The sequence below is a fragment of the Idiotropiscis lumnitzeri genome, chromosome 18, assembly GCF_059441095.1.
Source record: "Idiotropiscis lumnitzeri isolate Australia: NSW breed Sydney's pygmy pipehorse chromosome 18, RoL_Ilum_1.0, whole genome shotgun sequence".
Taxonomy (NCBI): Eukaryota; Metazoa; Chordata; class Actinopteri; order Syngnathiformes; family Syngnathidae; genus Idiotropiscis; species Idiotropiscis lumnitzeri.
The window spans coordinates 44,409-68,099 of NC_142408.1; the positions used below are offsets into that span (position 1 = coordinate 44,409).

Consider the following 23,691-nt stretch of genomic DNA (forward strand, 5'->3'; position numbering starts at 1 on the left):
AAGTAAAAGATTATTAACTTAAAAATAAATACATTTACTTTGTTAAAGCAAAGAAACTGTGGCACTTCAACGCCATTATGCCAACAAGAGATTGCCTTACTCTAAGACAGTGCTTGCGACAGAAAATAATCGAGAAGCACTGTTTTAAGATGACCTCAAAAGTGTACGCCGATCGCACTCGAGCAACTGAAAGAACTCCAAAATGGTGGAAACCATAAAGTGAGGCTTAACTGTACTTTTTGAAACTTCAAAGAAAATCAACCAGTCTGACATGAAATCACAACACAAACTTGTAACAAGATAACTAGGAGAGTACACAAAGTTGGGCCCTTGAACAGATTTCTCTTATTTCAGGTGGAGTCTTGTTGACTATGAAACTTTACATCTTTTATGCCAATCCAGATTATCTCTTTTTAAGCCTTCATCTTCCTCAACCTCTGTTCTTTTTACAGCCTGGAGCAGCGCAACCTGGACCTGGAGTCGGAGATGGTAAACCTGCACGAAGAGCTGGACCAAGAGCGTAAGAAGTACACCATGGCTGAGATCAAGCTACGCAACGCTGAGCGCGCCAAAGATGACGCCGAGCGCCGCAATCACATGCTGCAGAAAGAGATGGAGCAGTTCTTCTCCACATTCAGCGACCTCACCGCCACTAGCGGCAACTCCGCCTCCGCCTCCGCCGCCACTGTCGATCCCCGCCGACCCGATCGAAGCAACCCCATCTGGATACAGTGAAGGTGGGCGGTGCAAACAACTATCCGTACAGACTACAGAGTTTATTGTGGCGGCTCCAGGTGGGATTTTGGTTGCCGATTATGGCTTACTTTCACTCGCATTGCTAAAAGACTGGAATCGGACCGAAAAGGAGATGGAAGTTGCTAATGGGGCAGGTCAGATGCTAGCCACAGTATGATAGCAAACGTAAAACCTCCATTTTGTCTTCACTTGTACGTCGCGTAAGACAAATGGAAATAAATCAAAACCAGCTGAGAGGTTGGAAGAAGCTTCCAGAAGCGGGAGAGGTGCTGAGCACGTTTTCCAAGCAAGATGATGAATAATATGCTGCTATGACTGAGCGGGTACAACGAGCATTGGCACAAAAATAACGGATGTGCCAAGGGTAATGAAACGCAAAACTTTCTGTTAATGTTATATTTAAAAAATGTTCATATATTCTTTACCTGGTTCTCTTAAATTAAATCTACAAAGTACGTCGTCTAAAAATAATTCTGTTCAACATTGCATCTACGAGCAACCATTTTCTGTTTAAAATCTCTTGAGACTGCAACGTGCGTCAACCCTTCCTGCCAACCTGATTTACTCACAAACTCCAAAAGAGTTGGTAAACATTTAGCAACGACGAGCTCCACAGCGGTCAGATCTACTTATCCAGCCAGCCAATGGTGGACGTGTCACTCGGCTGACTCGCAGCGGCTATTCTCGCATCGCTCAAGTTGCTGTCCAACCTTATATTGACTGCAGTTCACAACGTCAGATCAGTCAGAAAATGTTGCCACTAACAAAACACACCAAACCATCCCAAAATCATATTCAAACGATAATTTAATACACTTAGAAAATCGCTAATTAATTTCGTCGCTCGCCGACGTTAGATGGAAGCTAGCTGCTCACCGGGAATGGCGAGTAGGCTTGACAGCCGGCAGACGACTTTTCAAATCCAGTTTAGTTGGCAAAAAGTGATCTGCACACTTGCCTGATACAGTTGCAATTCCTGTTGCAAATATTTTGTCTCTGTCAGCAACTCTTCTTCCGCTTTTAGTTTCTCTTCTGTCTTGATTCGGAGCCTGACCCTCATTTGGTATCCAATCTGCCTCTATTAGCAACTCTTCTCCACATATTGCTTGCGGAAGCTCGGACTTGGAGGTGAAAAGTAGAAGAGAGGAAATAATATAACTGAAGATGTCGCCTGGGGTGACGTATGGGTGAGACTTTATGTAAATAGAAAGCTATTTAAATACTCTCAAAGGCTACCATTGGTCCTCGCTCTTTGTTGTCCGTTCTGCTCGTGTACATAAATAAAAACTTAAGAGGGAATGCAGTCGACGTCTTGTGTCTAAAAAGAAACAAATGCCCACATGAGCTATTTAAATACCTGTAAATGTTCACACTGTATACGTGCTTGCACTTACATCCCCTGTTCTTATCCATGCGTATTGGGTTCCTGACCAAAAAAAAAAAAACCTAAAACAAACAGCAGCGAGTGTGTAGCAAGATTTGCGTGAGGGAGTGTCTGTGATGGACTTCTTATCATGTTGAACCAAATAAACTGGACGATACAAGACAGTCGTTTAAAACCTGCTGCTGGTCATTGCAGGGGCAAAAGACGAGTCCAGATGCTTGGTGGCTACATGTTAGCATAGCTAAATACTGTACATACCGTATTTCCCTCCCACTTAAGAGGAATAATTGCCTCACTCAAACAACCCTGTTTGAACCATGTTGGTAACCAAAACAGCAGCGCCTACCGAGGCATGTAAAACTTGGTCTTTGTGAATCCCCCACACCAGACTTTTTTTTTTTTATAATGGTGAGAGCGAAGGACTAAGACGTCTGTGGAATGATACACACAAGATACTTGACACTTAAAGAAGTAATTATAACAAGTGTTGACTATGAATAAAAATGCATTAAACAAATGCAAATTGTCATTTTCTCTTATGTTTTTTCAGTGTTCAAATGTGTGAAAACATTTATTTCGAACAAAACAATTTTGAATATCATTTACGTGTAGCTATAAGTGTAATCAAATAAAAACATTTTGTATTTCAGTGTTATGCAAAACTCAAGAGAGAACACGACACATTTGTACAAGATCAAAGCTTTTGTTTATTTTCAATCACATACATTACGTACTATTGTTTTGTTTTTACATACACAGTTCCTTTAAAATGTGTTTGGAGTAACAGCTCTATTTTTTTTCCTCTTTTTTTATGTCATAATTTGCAGTAGTTTCACACTTTTATTTGCCTGAAGCTTTTGAGATCGTCAGCAGGAAACTTTTTTTTTTCATTTACTGTCAACCCATCAGAATGCTTGATGAAAACATTGCAAAAAAAAAAAAATCAGAAAATGGGAGAACATCACCTGATTCAGATGACGTATGTCGTCAACTTAAACTTTTATGACGTTAGTGTCACCGTCCCTGCATCTGCTTTTATTGCATTCTTGGATTGTTGTTATTTACAATGACAACAAAAGCTTGTGACCAGAAAATCCTTTCAGGTGACAAATAATAAATGGAAAGCTACCTCGTGAGAAAAAATAGGATTTGTCTCTGCATTAAATAAGGACTGGGAAACTTTGTTCTCTTTTGATGGGTTTATTTGTTTTACATTTGCATGGCTGGCTGGATCAAGTGCTCTCACTGGGCTGTACATGGCCCCGGGGCCATAGGTTTCCCACCTGTGATCTTTTTTCAGTGTGACAAAATGTGATTTTTTTTTTCTACACACACAAGCACACACGCGTGCACACACACACACACGCACACAAAAATCTTGTTTTGTATGGTGTTTTTTTGTTTGTTTATTGCAAAAAATATTTAAATATAAAGTAAATGAAATAAAGACTTAAATATTAATGATTTTTTAAAATGAATAAATGTGATTTTTATTTTTCATTTGTAACTGTTTACATTTTAAATGTGACTAATTGGGCGTTCTGTATTTTATTATATTTCATTCACCACAAAAGGCACCGTAACGTTTAAATGTCAAATTGGCATGTCAATCATTAAATCAAATGGGAGCAAGATGGGGGTGGGATCTATGATCTGATTGGTCACATTCGGGAAAGGCCCAGCTCTTTCGTTGCAGCTCAACCAATCAGTCGCCATCATTATGGCACACACCGATTTTTAAAAAAAATCAATTTAATATGCGCCATTTATTATTTCATTTACTATATATTTATCTCGTTGGAAAAAACAAAACACTCTAAGAACGTGTAGTAGTTGTAACAACGGGTGAGAAATTTACATTCATGAATTAAAACAAACAAAGAAACACACAAACAAACATACATGTGATCCATAAAATGCAAAGATTCAGAATTGGGTGAATAATTGTTCAAAAAATATCACGTGATGTGCAACAAAAAAGAGCCTCGAAAAACCCTCGAAATAGTGGAAAATTGCACCCTGTTGAAAGAGAGAGAAAATACCTCGACCGACCGGACGCTGAACGCAAGACCGAGCTGTAATGTAGCTTATTCTGGAGACAGCACCCTCTAGCAGGCTTTTTAAGGTACTGCAGGTTGACATCGAGGACTTCTCTACAGTCGGCTTAAGCATTCTGTGACTTTTTTTGCAAATGTGAATTGAAATCATGCACAGATGCAGCAACTGGCAGGAGCATTTTATGTCGCAAGGTGCATCAATGGCAAATCATGAATTTTATTTGTTTTTATTTTAAATATAATGTTTTTCTTTTTTTTGTTTTATTTGACTTCATTTTGTGACTCTGAATATTCTTGTGCCAATTTGTTATTATAGCCAATGTATTTTTTATTTATTGAATTGTTTTAAATTGATGTTAAATATATATATTTTTGAATTTAAAGACAAATTGTTAACCAAACAAAGGCAATTTTGTGGGAAAGGTTGACATAGAAAACAATTATTTTTAGTGTAATTAAATGAAGCAAATGCAAATGCAAAAAAAAAAGATATTTTATCAACATAAAATAAGAAGCTTCCAGCATACTGGCCGTTAGTCCCACTCCATGTGCCCTTGGGCTGTATACAATTACATTATTTACATGACCTGGTGTGTTAAAAACACACTCACGCACGCAGGCACGCACACACACACACACCACACACATACCTTATAAGGGTTGTTTGGGATGGAATACAGCAGAGAGGTCACATGATGAGTCGAAAGACATTGGCGTATAAATGCATTTTGGGGCGATTTGATGGGGGGGGCGCAGGGGTAGCCAGCCAGAGTGTGATGTTTTTACGTTTAAAGGAGATGCAAGTCAAAGCAGCTTTTTGTATGCAATATACGTGGGCTAATATCAGCAAAGCAACTAGGGGATCATCCACATAAGAGTATAACTTGAAATACCGCTGCTGTTTTTTGTTTAGCATGACAACGCGCAGGCTTGGTCGTCTCCTATTGATTGTTTCACATTTTTCCTATTTTGCGTTTGTTTTCCGATAGCGCCCTTCTACCCCTCGCCTTTCTACTTCTTCTTCCTCAGCGGCGGAAGAAGGCGGGGTTGCGCAGGCAGGCGGCTAGTCACCTGCAGCACCCCAACGGTCCCGCCGAGGTCTCCAGGCTGCTGTCGGTGTCTGAGGCCAGGGTGTGGTCGGTGGACATGGACGAGATGTCATTGATGGACGAGGACGGAGGGAGGCTCTCGCTGCTGTTCACGGCTGCACCTGCGCTGAGGGAAGCAACGGTGGCGCCGCGGTTATAACGTACCAGAGCGCCCTTGCCGGCGCTGGAATAAATCGTGCCACACAGTAAGGGGGAAAGCACGGGACCCGATACAAGGTGATTGGACGAGAACACATCAACATCACAGTGTGGCTTTGGGGTCTTGGGATCCGCTGGGTTGCGCAGAGAAAACCAATAGCGAGTAGCCAAGAAATATGAGGAATTGACCCCACCTAAATTTTTTTTTTACATCTTTATGGAGTCAAATAATGAGGTGCAGAAGGGGCTCACCCAGCTTTCCTGTGAAACCACTGGAAGGACTAACAGATTTGCTGCGCAGATTGTAATTCTTTTGATACTTCATCGTCTTAAAGGGGAAGTCAAGTCCGAAATTTTCTTCACAATAATATATTCTATTCAACTTATGCTAGTGGAATATGAATTAAGATGAAAAAACACCCGTGTTTTTATCCATTTCCGGGTCAGACATTTTGCCATTTGCTGTCGACTGAAAATGGTTCAGGAACGATCTGTCACCTGTTTTCTGGGCTTGCTCATTTGACATTTGCGAGCGTTCAAAAACGTCCACTTAGTGACTCGCTTTCAAATGTTTGCATTTTCAGGTTTTTACCCTTTTGAGTGCTTGCGTGGCAACACTAATAATTTACAAAAATGTTCATTTAATAATTACGAGAAACAATTTTACATTTTTGCGACTGTACAAGGAGACACTAATCCATACTCTTTTGAAAAATATCCTCAAATGTTCTTGTTTTCTAGGTTTATCTGGAAACGCTCATGTAAGCAGATTAAAAAAAAAACATTCACGTTGAGGCATGTTTTCAATTGTTAGCATTTTTGCATTTACACTGAAATGCCAACAACAACAATGTTCATGTTTTCAGGCATTTGCGTTTTCTGTGTTTACATGGAAATACTAATGGCAACGGTTTGCAAAAACTGCAGTTTTTGGGCTCTTTTTGCCAGGCACAGTTTGATGAATGAAAGCTTTGGCCCTGCACTCAGAGTTTCCCAAGAACCCAAGTCACCATAAAAATACAGCACTGTACAGGTATTTTCTTTTTGTCATACATTATTGCTTAGCATTTAGTGACCTATTAAAGACGCGTAAAAAGGAGACAGACGGACAAGACAATGGGGTGAGTGAATATCAGAGGGTCCAGTAAGGTTGTAAAGAAAATTGACTTACAGAGCGATTAGGCTTATGCACTGAGAGTACCTGAAGGTGAAGGCTGTCCCTTCACTACGCCATTCTTCGTTCTTTCCTCAAAATTCATCACTTCTTTGTAGATCAACTCTGTGGAATACAATAATTAATGAAAGAAAAACAACAACAACAATTGTACAATTATACATGATTTGTAATTTGGTGTAGACAAGGAATTACGACCATAAAGTATAACTTGATAATATGTAAAAAACTAACAATACAAATATTAGCAAGAATAATAATTTAGGAATGAATAAAAGATGACTTTGAATTGGATTTGCAATTGAATGTGTCTCACCTTTCCACTCATCAATGGAGTGTTCTCTCTCATCCAGCTGCTTGTCATAGATTTGAGGTGGAGGCTGCAAAAAGAAAAAAGTACGTCATCTTTGGTCAGCCTGTTGTTAGCAGCTCATTAACTGCGCTTATATAATGCAAATACTTCTCTACGATAGAATTAGAGCTCAGTTTCAATGTAAGATTTGAGATCGTTTGCAAACACACACAAGGGAAGAAAAACAAAGCTTTTGCAGTACATTTTTGGAGACTATTTTTTTTTTATTGCTTTTCCTTGCGTGTGTTTTTGCAAACAAGCTCTTTAATTGACATTCTAAACAAATGGAGACAAAGCAATTAAACCTTTAACATGTAAAAGATGCACACAAAAACATGCTGGCATAGGAAGTAAATACACTTGCAACCTTATCGATTTACACAACTAAATGCACAAATATATCAGTGCTTGATTTTGGAAGAAGATGACTTCTAGTGGCTCTTCTCATCTTACTAATAGAATTCCACGCTCCGCCCCAACTAAATATTCACGTCCGAGGGTCACTTTTGACATCCAATCCGTCCCGCATATTTGGTCAAGAAAACGGAGGGAAAGTTTTGCAGAAGCAGTGGTGGTCATTTACCATGGATATTTGGATGAGATCCCTGGCCTTCATCAGCATGAGGTGACATTAGAGAAGGGGGAAAACAGCAGAACATGTGTTGAACAAGGCCACTCATATAGATCGATAGACAGTCAGTCACAGCAGAGGCAAGTGCATATATTTCAGTCAGAGATTTAAAAAGGAAAAGAAAATTTTTTGAAGGCTTTTTCCCAATCTCGCTGTCACCTCACATGAATGAGGCAGTGATGATGAACAACATCATAAACGGAACAACATTTTTCTCCTCATCAAAAATTCTGTGGGAGTGGTAGCAAATCAAAAAACGGTGTGTTCAAGTGACCCTACAGTATTGATGCTTGACGATGCTGTGTCGGTTAAAATGTAGATTTAAACTTAACTTTCAGCAATTGTTGTTGTTGACGTGACGCATTTAATGCAGCTCTTTTTAAAGTTTTATGAAAAACCATTATCAGTCAGTTGTCAAATTGTCAGGGAAAGGGTCCAATTGATTTTGACAATCATTTGGGTCCATAATGCTTGGCATGGCTGTGGTCAAATCCTGCGAAAAATCATTTTTAATAAAATGATTTAGTCCATTTATAAAAAAAAATCTAAAATCCAATGTGGCAAAACACAATAAAAAAAAACCTAGAAATGTATTTGGGATTCCAGTCAATTGGAATCAATCAATTTTCACTTTGCTCTTGTAATATATTTGTATACTTATAATATACTTGTCTAGATCCACAAAAAATAGGCCAAAAGTAAAGCTAAAGCTTTATGAATAGCCGATGAGAGGGTCAACTCAAGGCCTACTCACCGCCTCCACCTCAGCCGGATCGTACCACACGTTGATGTAGGGGTGCTGCAAGGCTTCGTCCACCGATATCCGCTTGGCCGGGTCGATGATCAGCATCTTGGATAACAGGTCTCTTGCTTGGCTTGCTGTCATTTGTTGGAAAAGGCAATCCAAATTAGAGAGGGGGAGTGTTGTTGAACGGAAAAATGAACCGACGGTAAATCTGTAAAATAATTCCTCTTGATGCTCTCAATTTCATTTCTCCGCCCGTCCATCAATGCATGCATCCTGCTTCAGTCGAGGGGAAACTCTCCCTGGTTTGAACTCTTTCATGTCCCACATGCGTCCTGTCTGACGCTGATCTCCCTCCTTCTAGGTTGATGAATATTTTAGAAGGCGCTAGCTTCAATGTCACAGCAGACTTCCAGCAGTGGAACGCCCCAAAGATGGAGCAAGTGGAAATTCAAGGCATCATCGAACTGTGACGTCAGCAAATCTTGCAAGACTTTCAGCTCACATAAGGAGCAACCCCTGAGGTGTGCTTTGCTTTTTTCTTTTTTGCTTTTTTTTTTTTAATGATAGCCCTACAGAATTGCACCAGTGTTGATAAACCAAATGGAAAATTTAACATCCTGTGACTCAGAAAAGGGTCAGGCTGCACAATACACAGTGGCACTTCCACGTAAGAGTGACCCGAGCAGCAGATTTGTATTTATTTTTTTTCAGTCTTGAATTGCTACAAACGCTGCAATGGTAGCAGTGAACTCTGCAAGCAGCCATCTAGCATAGAGTGAGCAATTGATCAAAAAAGGGGTCAATTGCTTGCTTCAAGTTGTTTATTGCCACGCCCACTTATCTGTTCAGCGACCGAAAGCTGTTGTTACGTTCAGGTAATAATGCTCACAAGCATATATTTATTTGATTTTAAAGGCCAGCATATAAATCTGTATTTGTAGAATTTAAAACAAAAAGAATTTATTGATTATGCATTTCATATGATTTCATCATTTTTTTCCCCCAAAAAACATCAGAGGTTCATTTTTTGGGACTTTATTTATTATTGTATGATTGAAATGAAGGCCCTTGAACGCAATTTATCTGAATGATATATTTCATGCATTTATTTGTGTAGGTGAAAAATAAAAGTGGTGAATTCTCACCTTTTAGTTTGTTGTGCTCGGAGTCGGCAGGGAAGAGACAGTCTGGGAAAAGTTTGGGAAAGGTGAGGCCAGCGTACTTGGGCCGGTTTTCCACATAGTTCCTCACGGTGGGCTGCAGCTTCTTCATGAACTCTGGCGATGGTGTACCGAGCTGCTCGATCACCTTGTTCCACTGGTCGATGTCTGGTGCGAGATTAAGGCAAACGAGCATAGACGCACCTAGAATATTCATGAACATTCCTAGAACATTCAAAATAATTGATATTTCTTAAGAATGTGCTACGTTGTCATGCATATTTGTCTGAATACCGTTTTGTGCAAAACGATCATCGCATCTTGTGCTATAACTGAACAGTTCACTGCGTTTAGCACGATGGTATTTATATTGTATTTTCTCAATTAATGACATCATCCAAACCTCATTTGGAATATTTGCTACCACTAATCCACAAATAAGTCAATCCACACACACACACACACACCGTCTGAAGATGCCGGTGCCAGAATGTTCCATCAGGGATCCCATGATGACGTCTCCATGCTGAGAACGTCACTCGTCGTCCACGCTAAGTGGGTCAACATGTTGCGGTGGCACGATAAGGGTGGGCGGGCAGTGTTGGATGTCGGAAGGATACGGTCCGACCCGGGGAAGAGCACTGATCCTCTAATCACCTCTTCAAAGATGCAGCCCACTGACCACATGTCCACTGGGTTCACGCAAAAACACACACTCGGATTATTGCCAAATAACCTCTTGAAGAGTTAGCGTGGCTGCCTCACAGGTCTGAAGTTTGAGGTTTGAAACGCTCCTTTGACGTTGCCATGTGAGCAGACTTTTATTTTATTTTATTTCATTTTTTTTTAACATTGGTGAAAACTCAGCATAGTTTATCACCAACCTTTGCTAATGCCGTAGTAAAGTCATGATGACAAAAAGCTGTTGTATTTCGTGTTGTGCTACGAGATATACTCAAAAGATTTGGATTATTTTGGATGATTAATTGTGACGTCAAACGTTTGAGGCAAAATGGAGTGGACTAGTTTGCACTCAACGGAAGTGTCGAACTATCTATGTGGAGTAAAATTATTTGTCTGGCAAATTTGTTTGAATGTACTTGGAGGCGAAATACCACAAACATACGATTTTCCCTGTATTGCAACGTGGTATTGACATGCAGGAGTAAAAAATAACAACTTTTTTGAACATCTGGCCTACATGATACCATGACCTTTGAAAAGCAAGAATTTGCGCTTATTCCTCCAAGTTCGTGGTGAATTGACGAAGCCCAGTTTTCTGGAGTGCCTTCTGTGATTATTCATTCACGTGTTGCGACTTATGTGCTTCACATGCGCATTCGCACTCAATCTGAAAAAGCCTTTTGCCATCTTGAGGATGCAATTAAAGCTCCCCCACTGGAGAGGCATCACTCCAGGTGAGCGCTCACAACATCACGCTCGTGTTGCAATATTAATATAGAACACAAAATAGTCTGTGACTCACTGTTTTGTTTTTGCCCATGTTAGAGAGGAAACAAAGCATCACTTGAGCGTTGTTGTGTTAGTTTTCCACCTCGGAAACATTTAGAGAACATAAGGTGAGTGTTTGAGAATGTGTGCATGCTACTAAAAAAATTAAAAATATTGGAATTAAATTGGCTAGTATACAAAATACACACATATATTAAAACAAATAAAAGTAGATTCATTTTTTAATATTCCAATTTCTTCCTGATCTTACAGAAGAGTCACTACCATTCAAGAAAAAGCACATGTTGAACAAGGATACAGTCCCGGCCGGGGAAAAGGATTTTGTGGCGCACCATTTCTCCCATAATGCACCCCACCGACCATATGTCCACTGCACGCAACGAGGCGAGAGGAAAAGAGAAGGGGAAAAGCAAAAGGTTAGTGTAAAACCCTGAAGACATCTAACAGAAAAAGCAGTCATTAGAAGGCAGCGGCGAATCAGAGCGCAAGTTCTCAAACTGTATTTAAAAAAAAAAAGAGCAGAAATAATAAAGTGGAGATTTAGTAGGATTAAAACGTCAGGAATTATGCACTCAAGACGTTGTTTAGCTAACAAGTTAATGTTCAGTAAGACTTCATATCGACTTCAAGGACAATTGTAAATGTTGCGCTCAGTCGCAATGTCTGCCGCTGTTTTAATGAATACATGAAGACGTCTGACTAACATAGCGCTGCGTTTAATGAAGCCCTTTACTGATTAAATCACCTCCATAATATGATTTGTAACGTGATGCATTACCTGCCTACCGATGTGCGTTTGGTGCGGTCTTGCCACCTGATACTTTTCTTTCACAATGGGCAGTATTTGCTTATAAGATATGTGACCGGATTTGGTCATTGGACGGGCCATCGTAAATATATTTATCTTCGTTCATGGAGGCTATCGTAAACACAGGCACTTAGTTAGTGAGCTCATTTGTGGGCTTACACTTTTTATTTTGTCGACAGACGTCAAAGACCCATTTTAACTGGCCTGTCAGTCTGCCGGCTGAAAATGACATCCGAGTGCTGAGTGGTCGCTAAGTCGCTTATTTGTTCCACCCGGTCTGCCTTGGTTCTTGACTCTGTCGCTAACCAAAAGAGCAACACCCAAAATGTGCCAAAATGGAATCAACCACTAAAATGGTTTCATTTGTGGTGAGTCCTTACCGTTTTCTTTGTAACCCATGCCCAAGATAACCTCGGGTGCTCGGTAGTATCTCGTCACTACATAAGGGGTCATCATGAAGCTAGTGCCGGCAGTCCGAGCCAGTCCGAAATCCAAGATCTTGAGAGTGCAATCTGACTTCACCACGATATTGCTGGGCTTTAGGTCCTACATGATAGGAATTTAAACACACACGCACACACACACTGTCAAATTTGGTTAGGATATCCCCAAAAAAAAAAAAAAGAAAGTTATCCTACCCTGTGAATAATTCCCGCCGAGTGCAAATGCTTGATGCCACACAACATCTGGTAGAGCAGGTAGGACATTCTCTCGTGGTCTAGCTCCATCTGGATCACCTGGCACAGGTTGGCGTCCATCAGCTCCATAACGAGGTACCTGGGAAACATTCAGATTTAGCGGCGGAAGCGATCAACTGGTTGATATTAAGGCTTCTTTTTTCACAGACAGCTCAACAGTTCCGTGACACAAATGCCGGCGGCTCCTGATTTTCAAGTCTCACTGTACGTTCGTATGCTAACATGACATTACGCCCACTTTCACTGATGACACCGTGGCCGTTGTCTTCTGATCATGTCAAGTGCAAAGCAATCATGAGAACATAACGCCGCCGTTCATGAACATGAATTTTTCATGGACGTGTTAACAAAAATGCATGCTCTACTTACACATCTTGGAACTCCTCTAATGATTTTTGCGGCGTGAAGACATTTAACAAACTGATAATCTGGAAGAGAAAAAATTTGCTGTGTCAAAAAGATGACAATATGCAACACGTACAAAAGAAAAGCATGCCGTCTTACGGTATACAGAAGGTGCTGACATACAAGACACCAGTGACTCAATATGTCATTAAATACATTCTATTTCGGAATTCACAATTAGGCCCAAAAAAATAAATAAATAAGAGCACTGCAAAATGACACATTTCTCTGATTTTGCCAATTTGCTATTTGAATGAAATTAACATTTGTGTTTTGTTCTATAAACTAAAGGTAACGTAACTGCTGGAATCAAAATATAAATGTTGTCATTTAAACTGTTATTTTTTTCAGAAAAAGTGAAAATTGTAAAGAAGGTCCAGTGTTTTTTGGTCCCTTTATTTTTTTTCCCAGAGGGATATGGTATGTATGGGGGAAAAAAAACTGAATGAAGGCTCAAGGCTCATTTGGTTAGGCGGAAAAAAGGACTGAAGCCTCAGGACGTGGCTTACATTTTTGTGATTGACACATTTCATAAGCACCAACTCGCGGTACGCCCTCTTGGCGTGCGTCTGGTTCTGGAAAGGTCTGCTCAGCTTCTTGATAGCCACATTTCTGTCGAGGACAGCGTCATAACCCGCGCTGTTGACAAAAATAAAAGAAACCAAAAAAAAAAGGCAAACAATCCATGATAGCATTAAGTGTGACGTTCAGGATCCATGGAATGGTAAAAAAAAAAATCATTCCAAATCATTAATTGCTGTGGAAAGTGTCATTCACACCATAACTCTTTAAAAAAAACACAATTTTATGCTTAAGACTAAAAAGGGAAAAAAAGCTGATACAAAAATGATAATTACATACACCGCGTCTAAAACAGTATTCACTGGTCTGCTGCAAAAGATTGTATTGTCCTTAAAAGGTAAATACAACTCTACTATGCTTAAAAAATGCTGGATTTAAAAAAAAACTAATCTGCAATACACATATGCATTATTTCTAAGCAGGCTGTATTTTTCAAAAGATGTTGTATGGTTGTTCGTTGTCAAAATCTTATTGATCATGAGTCATGTTTGTTGTGATAAATTCATGTGTGGGTTTGAGGATGACAGTTGAGGGATTGGCTGCGTGTCTATTTTTTATTTCTTTCCGTCTCTGTGGAGACTGTCGACCCGGGGATGAGTTGTGACCATGGCAACTGTGCAGCCTTCATGTAAAACACACGCACATCGATCCAGGGATTGGAGTGAGGAAGATGACGTCATGAGCTGCCTTCATCCTTCCTCATCCTCACGGAGGGCATTGGTTAGGTTGTATGTCTCGACATCCATCCATCCATCTTCTGTAGCGCTTCTCCTCACGCGGGTCGCGGGGGGTGCTGGAGCCTATCCCAGCTATCTTTGGGCAGTAGGCGGGGGACACCCTGAACTGGTTGCCAGCCAATTGCGGGCCACACAAAGACAAACAACCATCCGCGCTCACACTCATACCTAGCGGCAATTTAGAGTGTCCAATCAACCTGCCACGCATGTTTTGGGAATGTGGAAGGAAACCAGAGTACCCGGAGAAAAGCCACGCAGGCACGAGGACAACATGCAAACTCCACACAGGGAGGCCGGAGCGGGAATCGAACCCACGACCTCCGCATTGTGAGGCCATCATGCTAACCAGTCGGCCCACCGTGCCGCCCCACTTGAGATTTATCTCTTAAACTATACTACTTATAATATAATACTATACTACCATATTACAGGGTTTCAGAAAGAGCACCAAAAAGAAAAACAACGCAAACGGATGAATAATGTACTGCTAATATACGTGAGATTACTGCATGAGCATCAGCTCAATCGTGTTAATGAGTCTAAATGTGATTACTTCCATAATGGATCCTATTTGCTGGCAATCGGTAGCCAGATATGAAAGCAGTTTCCATGGAGGACGGGCGGGCGGTTTGACGGTAATATCATCACCATATGACACCGCATGACTTGATGACAGCTGCTGACCCGACTCCCCGACATGCGCCGCTCACAACCTCCTTAAAATGGCTGCAAGCCCAGTCCGAGATGATTAGGTCGCAAGCAGACCACCATCGTGTGCGCTCCTCTGACCGTGCAGGTTTTATGCTTCTCTTAAAGCCGAGGCTCAGCAGTTGTGCTTTGAATTACAACAAGCAAGCCCGCTCCGCCACCTTAGCATTCGATTCCTCTTGGCTCGCTTATTATAAACGCAGCAAGGTTTTAGTGCCATGAATTTAAATGCCCCCAAGTCTCAACAGTTTATCCAAATTTAAGTACTGGGCTTAAAGCCCCTGGAGTTTTGTTTTAACGACACTTTCCACAGCAGTTAATTTGATGTAGTAGTTCAACAGTCGGATTGCAGGATACGCACAACAACCAATATACGTACGTTCACAAAAAAAAAGTTGTATCAATCCAATATTGTTTTTGTTTTTCCAAGACCAAAGATTGTAAAATTGAGAAAAGACCATTACATTTTAAAATTGAAAATTAAAAAGATTTATTTTACTCAAACAACAATGAAAAAATATGGAAAGATTTAGGGAAACATAAACTATATACATACCTTTGAATGACCGTTTGGGACACAAAATGTTGTAAGATAAAAAAAAAAAAACAATCGTTGAGTTGTAGGAATCATAAGATATTTAAGTCATAACATTATGGAAGAAAAGAAGTAATGTTCCAAGTTATAAATACGGTTGTATTTTTTCTATACCCCCCCAAAAAAACAAAAAAACAATTAACGGTTAAACGAAACCTCCCAAAACAAAATCCCACCGTAATAAAAATGTCAATGAAGATCATGAGCGAAAACCTACCAGACAATCCCCTGAGCTCCGGAGCCAATGGGCTTTAAATTCTGGTAGCGTTTTAAAACGGTGAAGGTGGAGTCTCCCACTTCCACGCTGTAGAACTGGTTGTCCACTTTGCTTTTGCTCATGTTGTAATGCTTGGCGATATATGACACATCCACTTGTTTTCCAAAACCCTGCACGAGGTTAGCAACACAATCCACATCATGGCATTTCGTGTTAGTGATTTGTTTCTTCACAATTCTGGACTTTTCTTTTTTTTTAAACAACGAAACAATTCCATTTAGGTGTCAATTGGTTGCAAAAATGCAAGACAAAATGCTGATTATTATTACAATTTACTTCGGAATTAACAATTTGGCTAAAAAAATAAACAACACGATTCAAAAGTCCAAGTAGAAGTGTAACGCACTCCTTACCAGCATCAAGATTATCATTAAGATTATACATTTGGTGCGATAACAATGGAACAGAATAAGTACTGTACCTTTCCTTTTTTCTTTTTTTTTTTTTTACCTGTAAGGGACACACACCTGACAAAACGCTATCTTCACATCCAGGATCGGTTGGCTGCAGTTGTATATGAAATGTCTACTCATAAATACCTGCAAGACAAAAAGGAGGAGTAGGACAAAGAAATCACTCGTGTTCTATGGTCCAAAATAACAGCTCACCTAATCGATAAAAATGAGTTTCAGTTCCGGGTCGGTTGGTTGCCTTCTCGAACTTGACACTTTTCCATTTGAGCTGAAGAAATTTAGGTTCCGTGTTTCAAGAAAAAGATGTCATTTAGGGTCAGTAACCCTCTCGCTATGCTGCAATCAAAACTTTGTCAAGTCCAAAGGGAGGACGGCAGGTTTAAAAATGTCATACAGAACATCTCGATTTTATATTTGTGCATTGGCCTGTTTAGCTTGACCTTGTTTCCTTCTGATATTCTTTGTTTGTCAGTGGACAAAGTGACTGCGAGACACTACCTTCGTTCATGTAGAATTTGCAACCTTGAGTTTCGCATGTTTATCTGCCTTGGACATTTGCACACAACCCAGCTGTGTCCCGGGTATACTAGGGCTTCTCAGAATCAGATCATTACATGACATCATTCTAACAAAGAAAATTCTTCTGTCAGATTCAATATTGTAATAAAACAACAGGGCAGGAGAAGTGAGCGTTCAGTGTTTCAACTTCACATTGGTCGTGGTCGTATTGCAGAACGCCCCAAAATGACGCATTGAGGGTGAGTGACCTAATGTGACCTTGAAATCATGCTGTGTTGACTTTTAATCTGCATTTTTCTGTGTACGTAGTTTTTTAAATAACAGCGACAACAAAACAATATGGGAAAATAACGGCTTTGACGGTCAATTTGAGAGCAACTACCGTTATCACGCAAAATTTGGGCGTCTGCTTGCCAGTTGCTTTCAACACAACTGAAAAAAAAACAACAAACATTTGCATCCTGAGTTTGTGTTTATAATGAGTGAGTTGGGTGTTCAAATTCACTGAGTGGTCCTGACATTGCACGTTGGAGGTGGCACAAGGTGGACTCAAGTGAAAAAAGGCAACTGTTACGTTTGTGTGACTAGTTAGCAAGGTGTAAAGTTTCCAGGTCAAGTCAGGGTTAACTTAACAGTCCATGTGGGTCCTTCTTTTCCTACAGAACAGCGAATTGCAAAAAACTCGGACAAATGGCGTCTAGCTTTGACGTCATCGATTGATGCGTATCTGTGCTACGTTAATCTTGAGCCATCATTTGAGTTATTAAACCTCTCCCAAGGCTCCGAATGTTTGCCTTCCAGCAAACCGATCGAGTCTGTGAGCTCGTTAGCTCAACTCTGTGGCCAGATTGGGTCTCAAGTGCCGCTCAGGTTTTATCAAAGACGACACTCGGCACTGTAACATCAAGCGGCAATACATCACCCTGAGTGCAGCCTGACTCGCTGCCAGCGGCTTGAGAGCTTTAATAAGTCGCTTGGCTTTCCCTTTTTTCTACTTCAGTCGAGGACCAGATATTGACTTGAAAATCCAAACCGGGCTGTGTTTTTTTTTAATCAGACAAAATCATCCAAAGTGAGCCGCATATACTGAGGGAGGGAGAGATTCAAGTGAAGGCTGCATCCATTGAGGGACATTTCATGTTGTGTGTCTGTAGTGCAGCTTGTTGTTTGGTTTGGCGTCATCTCTTTCTGTGGAATATGCCGGCTGTCGGACCGACGTAGCATCAGCTTCCTCAAATAATGGCCTAGCATTTCTGCACGTTTCAGATGCCTCCTTCCTTAAAGGGGAAGTCACCTCAAAATTTGACAAAAGACAGTTTTTCCTGGTGTGTCACTCTGTGAGAAATTTTATTGAATTTCCTCTCACTATTTATGTTAAAAGACCATTTGCAGGCTAACCAATCCAATAATTTGATCTTCGCCGACACCACCAACGAGCTGAGCGTCATCCAAACAAGCAGGCATCAATAATGGCTGCACTATGCGTCTCCGAAAAAAAGGACGTCAATAAAAAGAGTCAGCTAATGGCTTTGGACACGAACACGATTTCTGACTCAGCACCGAGCAACGAAGCCGCAATTTGGAGATGATTAGTCTGCAATGGTGTTAAAATGTCGCTGTTACTGTTCTCGCTGTCCCATGTCCTTTTGGACGTTCAGTCGTCACAAATGTCGCCCCTCATCGTCAACCATCCCCTTTTGTCCCCCCCCCCCCCTCGCTCCCGGCCTGGGATGCAAACGCCTACATTACCCTCCCCCCAACACTCCCTCAACGCAGCCTTCAAAGCTCCATTGTGAGTGCTGGCTTCAGCAGCCTCTCCGGCACTAACGCAGGAAGCGCAGTGGCGGGGGAGTGAGAAGGAGGCAGCCACACAATGTGAGTCTGGGAAACAAAACAGCACTGACTCATGCACGGGAGTCTCGAACAATCTTGACAGCTTATTGATTTCATCACAGATAAAATACATTTTCTTATCTTGTCTGGCCAATATGTGTTTGGGTTTTTTTTTTTTTTTTCATTTATTATTTACTTTTTTATTGCATTTGTCAAAAGTGTGCTATCGCTGCAGTTTGTAAATTGAACCCGTATGGCACTCGCATGTAAAGGAGATTTGTGCTGCCTAATGTGATTGATTGTGTGCTGTTTATAGAAGCATGTTCGAGAGCAGGATTTGCTGAATCTTGTCATCTCACCTTTTGATGGAAAGCCGAAACGGTTGAGATTTCACAAATTAGCATTGGCAGCCAAAGATGTCAATAACTTCCAAAGTCATCTCTGATTAGTAGTACCTCTAATGACCAATTCAGATAAAGAATAACAGTGATTATGCTGTCCACATCCGATAACTACCGATTCTCATCATTTACAATACTCACGATTACAGTCCAGGCCGATAGATATTGATTTGAGTGCATAAAATATTCATATGTTTTACCCAATAATTAAAATAATTATTTTATTATTTGTATTGATTTATTTCTTCTCTAAACATGACTTTAGGTTGTGTGGTAAATCCAGGGCAACAAATCCTTGCATTGCTCACCAGAAATGACCATTTTGCTTTGTTTTGAATGACTTTATCAACACATTTTATTTTATAAGGATACAAGGTTGCTGTATAGATTTCTGTGTGATAAATAATGAAACCCGGATTGTGTACTGCTGGAAATGCTTAGAATAGTGAAAGAAAAAAAAACATGAAGCAAACATTGGCCATTTGGCCAATTATTTTGGAAGTTGTGCAAAGGGTCATAATCCGCCAATTTAATCAGACGGCAGATGAACTGGTGGCCCCTAAATTACAGATATAAATTACAGACATTTACAGGATAAATACTGATGGTATAATGACTACTGATGCAGAGAATGCTAACAGCACATCTGCCTCACAGTTCTGAGGTCGGGGGCTCAAACTGGCCTCCGACCTGTGTGGAGTTGTCATGTTCTTCCTGCAGCCTGTTAAATAAGAAACATCAACATTTTTCTCTTTTTGTCGTGTTACATTATCGCTCTACCTCATACTTTGTTAGCCTGCTAACTCAGAAGGAAGTTGCCTGACAGCGAACAAACATTTAGCCCCCCAAAAAATAAATGAAACGTAGTGCTATATATTTTTTGACTGTATTTGGAAGATGGGAGCATGCTCCGTGGCCAGAATTAAAAAAAACAAACGTCCCATCAGCTTGTCATCCTCTGTGTACCAGGAAGTGGCCTGAAACCCTGCAAATGACCGAACAAACGACTTTTTTTCCTTCCCTAATTGTAAAAGAAGAATGAGTTGTATTCTGTCTTTCAAAAATGTTGACCTTAACACAAGCATGATTAGAAAAGAAAATTGCTGAACTTTCAATGTGCTAGGATTCCGAAGCAGGCAGATGTGTCACAGCTTAAAATCTCACACTTAAAGCACAAGCGAAATCAAGCCGCATGTTTGCACGATTCAATCCACTTATGTAACCACGCACTCGTGCTGCCGTGTTTATCGGATTGTTCGGAGTGATTCAACAGCAAGACTTCAATGTCGTTGGGCCCTCCCCGACCATCGTAAACTTTAATGGAGATTAGAATGATGCCGCCCCGTATAGACGTTGCACCAAATCGATTGAATGAAAAACTCGTTTAGGATTTATATGTAAAAGTCGTCAGAGGGCTTGGGTCGTATCTCGCACATGACATACCGTATTCCTCGGCCGGCGGAGCAAAATTATTTCTTTGTGCGAATACGACGTGTGCCTGGTCGCTAAAGTCAAAAAGGTCCGTTCTTTGAAGCTCGCCATATTGTATTGAGAAGCCACACGCGACAAATACAATAAAATACTATACAACTTTATTTGTGTTGCATGTTTCCATTTGCTGTTCTATGGCTATCGTCATAGTTTTCTTCTTTAGTGCCGTCACAAACGAGGCCCCAAAGATAGGAAAACAGGACTGCATCCTGTTATGTTTTGGAGCTCCATTTTTTTTTTCTATTCAATTCTGTTCAGCGTCCAAATTGTATTTTGAAGTTGCGCTACAATGACTGCATCGACTGCGACTGTATTACTTTTTCCAGTTCCGATTGTCCATGGGCAAGCTTGCGTACCGATCAATATGATGATGTTTGAACATTTATGCAATACAAATCTTTTTGTCTCTTTATTCAGTCCACCTAGACAGCAACTGACAATAGACTTATTTATCATTGTCATCTAAACGCTTCTAGAGAATGGTCATAAGCTCGGTTTAATGGTGAAGCGTGTTCCCTGCAGCACTTTCACATGAAGCATGAAAGCACGCTCCTGAATTATTCAACAACGCAAGGTCAAAGTCGCTGAATCCGCTCTGGCGCTCTCTTTGGCTCTTTAGCTGTGATTTTCAACATGGAGGAGTTGTTATGGCAGCCAAATAACAACAGCCTGACTCACAAAATCACAAGCATGATCACCATAGCGCGCTTCCCCTCTATGACGATGCACACGGAGGCGCCCCTCGTGCATTCTACTGGAATTGTGTAAGCACTAAGAACGGTGGGCGTACTGTCGTCATGGTTAGCTCAATATGATACGATACGGTACATTGTCGGTCTTCATACAGTGATGATGTCGATATTTGATGCTTCTGTATAGATGACTGATGCCGTGTTACTTTGGATAGAAAATCATCTCAAACTGCAAGCAAACAAACCGTACAACATGCAAACATATACAGTAAAGTGACGTCTTGAGATGTGTTGTAAAAAATAGAATAGTGAGACTTGTCTGTCTATGTGTGTTGCAGCAGTATTTGTGTTTGGTTCTTTGCTTACGCGTTTAAAATACTTCAACTGAAAGGATATCCTTTGTGGTTGTTTTCAATTCACAGGGTGGTTTTCTCTTTGTTTGGCATTTCATTTCACTGTAAACCTCAACTAGAAGAGGCAGAAGACAGCCTGAATAAAGTCACTATTCACTAATTGTATCTACCAAACTGCTGCTCGTTGTGATGTGAGTTGACTTGACTTCACGGTAGAATCCTGAGATTCGGGTCATACTGAAAGATCAAAATTGCTGGTAAAATGAGATACCTCTGATGCTTGTGTGGGACAATAGGATCATCTTTGAATGTATAAATTATCTTGAAGTATGGATACTGGATTATTCCCATCAATACTGGATCATACTGGATATTGGATGACATATTGTTTCTGTCTTTTGTCTTGCATTGACAGTGCATGGCAGAAGAATCCTGACATTCACAACATACCGGAAGGTCAAATTTGTCATGAAGTGTGGGTACAGGATTGACATTTTTCAGTGTTGCCTTGTTACAGTTGCATCTGCTGTGAAATGCGCTATACAAATTAAGTTAGATGGCCCTAACCCTTGATAAGACATGCTTGGAAAGAGATTCACATGTCAAAATCATCATCATGTCAATAAACAATATTTGATGCTGGCGGAGCGATACGGGATCAAAACAGATAATACTTTGATGTAGGAGAACATTGAGATATCATATTGAAATGTCCAAATCATCATGAAGTGTTGATAGCCGGCCGATATAGAAATGTTATGTTTATAAATCCAAACAGTTAAAGACAACAATACAGTTTGATACACGCTATTTTGTCCTGCCCCTTGTTGACAGTAAAAATCCTGAGATTGACACCATATTTGAAGGTCAAATTGGCCAATCCGAGGTATTTACTGCTTGCATATGCACAAGTGCGTTGTTTATGGCTTTCCCACCACCCTCCCTGAACTAAAAGAAAACTCAAAACGACATGAATGCAAATGCAATGCTGTCCACTTTTACGTGTCCACATTTCTGCTGGGATCTGGGACATCCCCCTCCTGCTCTACTGAGGTCCACTGATATTCTGCATAATGCACAAGGTATGCAGCTGACAGTGAGGGAGTGGGTGGGTGGAGTGTGTGTGTGTGTGTATAGGGGGGGGGGGACAAACTGCATGCGGGCCTACACAGAATTGAGCTCCTGTTTTTAAGAGCAGCATCCATCCACCCATCCATCTATCTAGCGGCCATTTACATTTACGGCTGCATCAAATATGCAAGACAATTAGCCAGAGAGGAGAAAATAGGTCGTTTCTTTGCTGACGCGATGGGATGAAATATCTTGATGTCATGTTGTAACAAAAGCGTTTTGCCTAAGCAGCGGGACAAGCAACATTTAAGGAATTAAATCGAAATAAATACATCAAATCTTTGACGGATTTGAATAGGGACAGATAGAATTATCCTTTTTTTCTATGTGACCTCCTTGCAGTTGGTACCGTGTTGTTGCATGCAGTCCGGCGGTCCGACTTACCATTCCGTGCCAGCTGGTAATGAATCCACTCCAGTTCAAAACATCCCGACAGGAAGCGTTGCAGTCATTCTGGCTGCAGGGATCCCGAAAATGGGAGATGGCAACCACTTTCCAAAAAAAAAAAAATTGAATGTAATGATTAAAAAAAAAAAAAAAATGGTAAAAAGCAGAAATTAAGAGGCGAGGATTAGTTGATGCTGATTCACTCTTCCGCAGCTCAGCGACACCTTGGAACCATTGTGCTGCAAGATGCTGGCTGTACTATTGTGCACCGGGAGGGTAGGCAAGGAGGGGGAGAGCGAGGGGTGAAGAGAAGGGAGGGAAATAGAGGGGAGTGGTTACCATGGCAACCGAAGAGGAGCTTACGTGACGTCAAAGCCGACCAGCGGCAGAGAGGAAGAGAAGGAGGAAGGTTCACAGCTAGACTGCGAACATTCACTTGCAATGAGCTGTCTGTCTGTCCGTCCGCTTTATAGCACGTCATTCAGACAGTTGATATGTTTTGCAAATGAGTCAGTATTAAATATCAAATATCCTGGTCATCGGCTCGCAGAGTTTATGTACTCAGCCGCCGAAGGAGAGGCTAAGGCATTTTTAAAGGTCTTTATCAGCTCAAATACGCCGATAATACTGTATTATCATTTTTATGTTGATACATCGTCACTGTCCAATGAAAAAACGT

General features: G+C 40.8%; 2 protein-coding genes across 12 annotated transcripts in view; one reads left to right on the top strand and one right to left on the bottom strand.

Moving 5' to 3' along the window:
• arhgap24 (Rho GTPase activating protein 24) overlaps positions 1-3,337 on the top strand; it is a 31,129-nt gene extending 27,792 nt beyond the window's left edge. For all 4 annotated transcript variants that reach the window (XM_088281883.1, XM_088281886.1, XM_088281885.1 and 1 more), the window contains one exon: positions 453-3,337. In XM_088281883.1, coding sequence (XP_088138009.1) covers positions 453-735 — 283 coding nt within the window. In that variant the 3' untranslated portion in view covers positions 736-3,337. The remainder of the gene's footprint in view (positions 1-452) is intronic.
• Positions 2,824-23,298, bottom strand: mapk10 (mitogen-activated protein kinase 10). Of its 8 annotated transcripts, none has more exons than XM_088281890.1 (14): positions 23,010-23,298; positions 16,260-16,331; positions 15,733-15,902; positions 13,403-13,532; positions 12,858-12,916; positions 12,429-12,567; positions 12,171-12,336; positions 11,281-11,352; positions 9,495-9,677; positions 8,356-8,480; positions 7,554-7,580; positions 6,935-6,998; positions 6,646-6,723; positions 2,824-5,407 (listed from the first exon to the last, which is right to left on the bottom strand). In XM_088281890.1, the coding sequence occupies exons 1-14, from the start codon at positions 23,010-23,012 to the stop codon at positions 5,265-5,267; spliced, it is 1,431 nt and encodes a 476-aa protein (XP_088138016.1). In that variant the 5' UTR covers positions 23,013-23,298; the 3' UTR covers positions 2,824-5,264. The 8 variants fall into 8 exon arrangements, with proteins under 8 accessions (XP_088138016.1, XP_088138021.1, XP_088138018.1 ...); XM_088281895.1 differs by having other exon boundaries at positions 2,824-5,412; XM_088281892.1 differs by having other exon boundaries at positions 16,243-16,331.
• Positions 23,299-23,691: the final 393 nt, after the last annotated feature.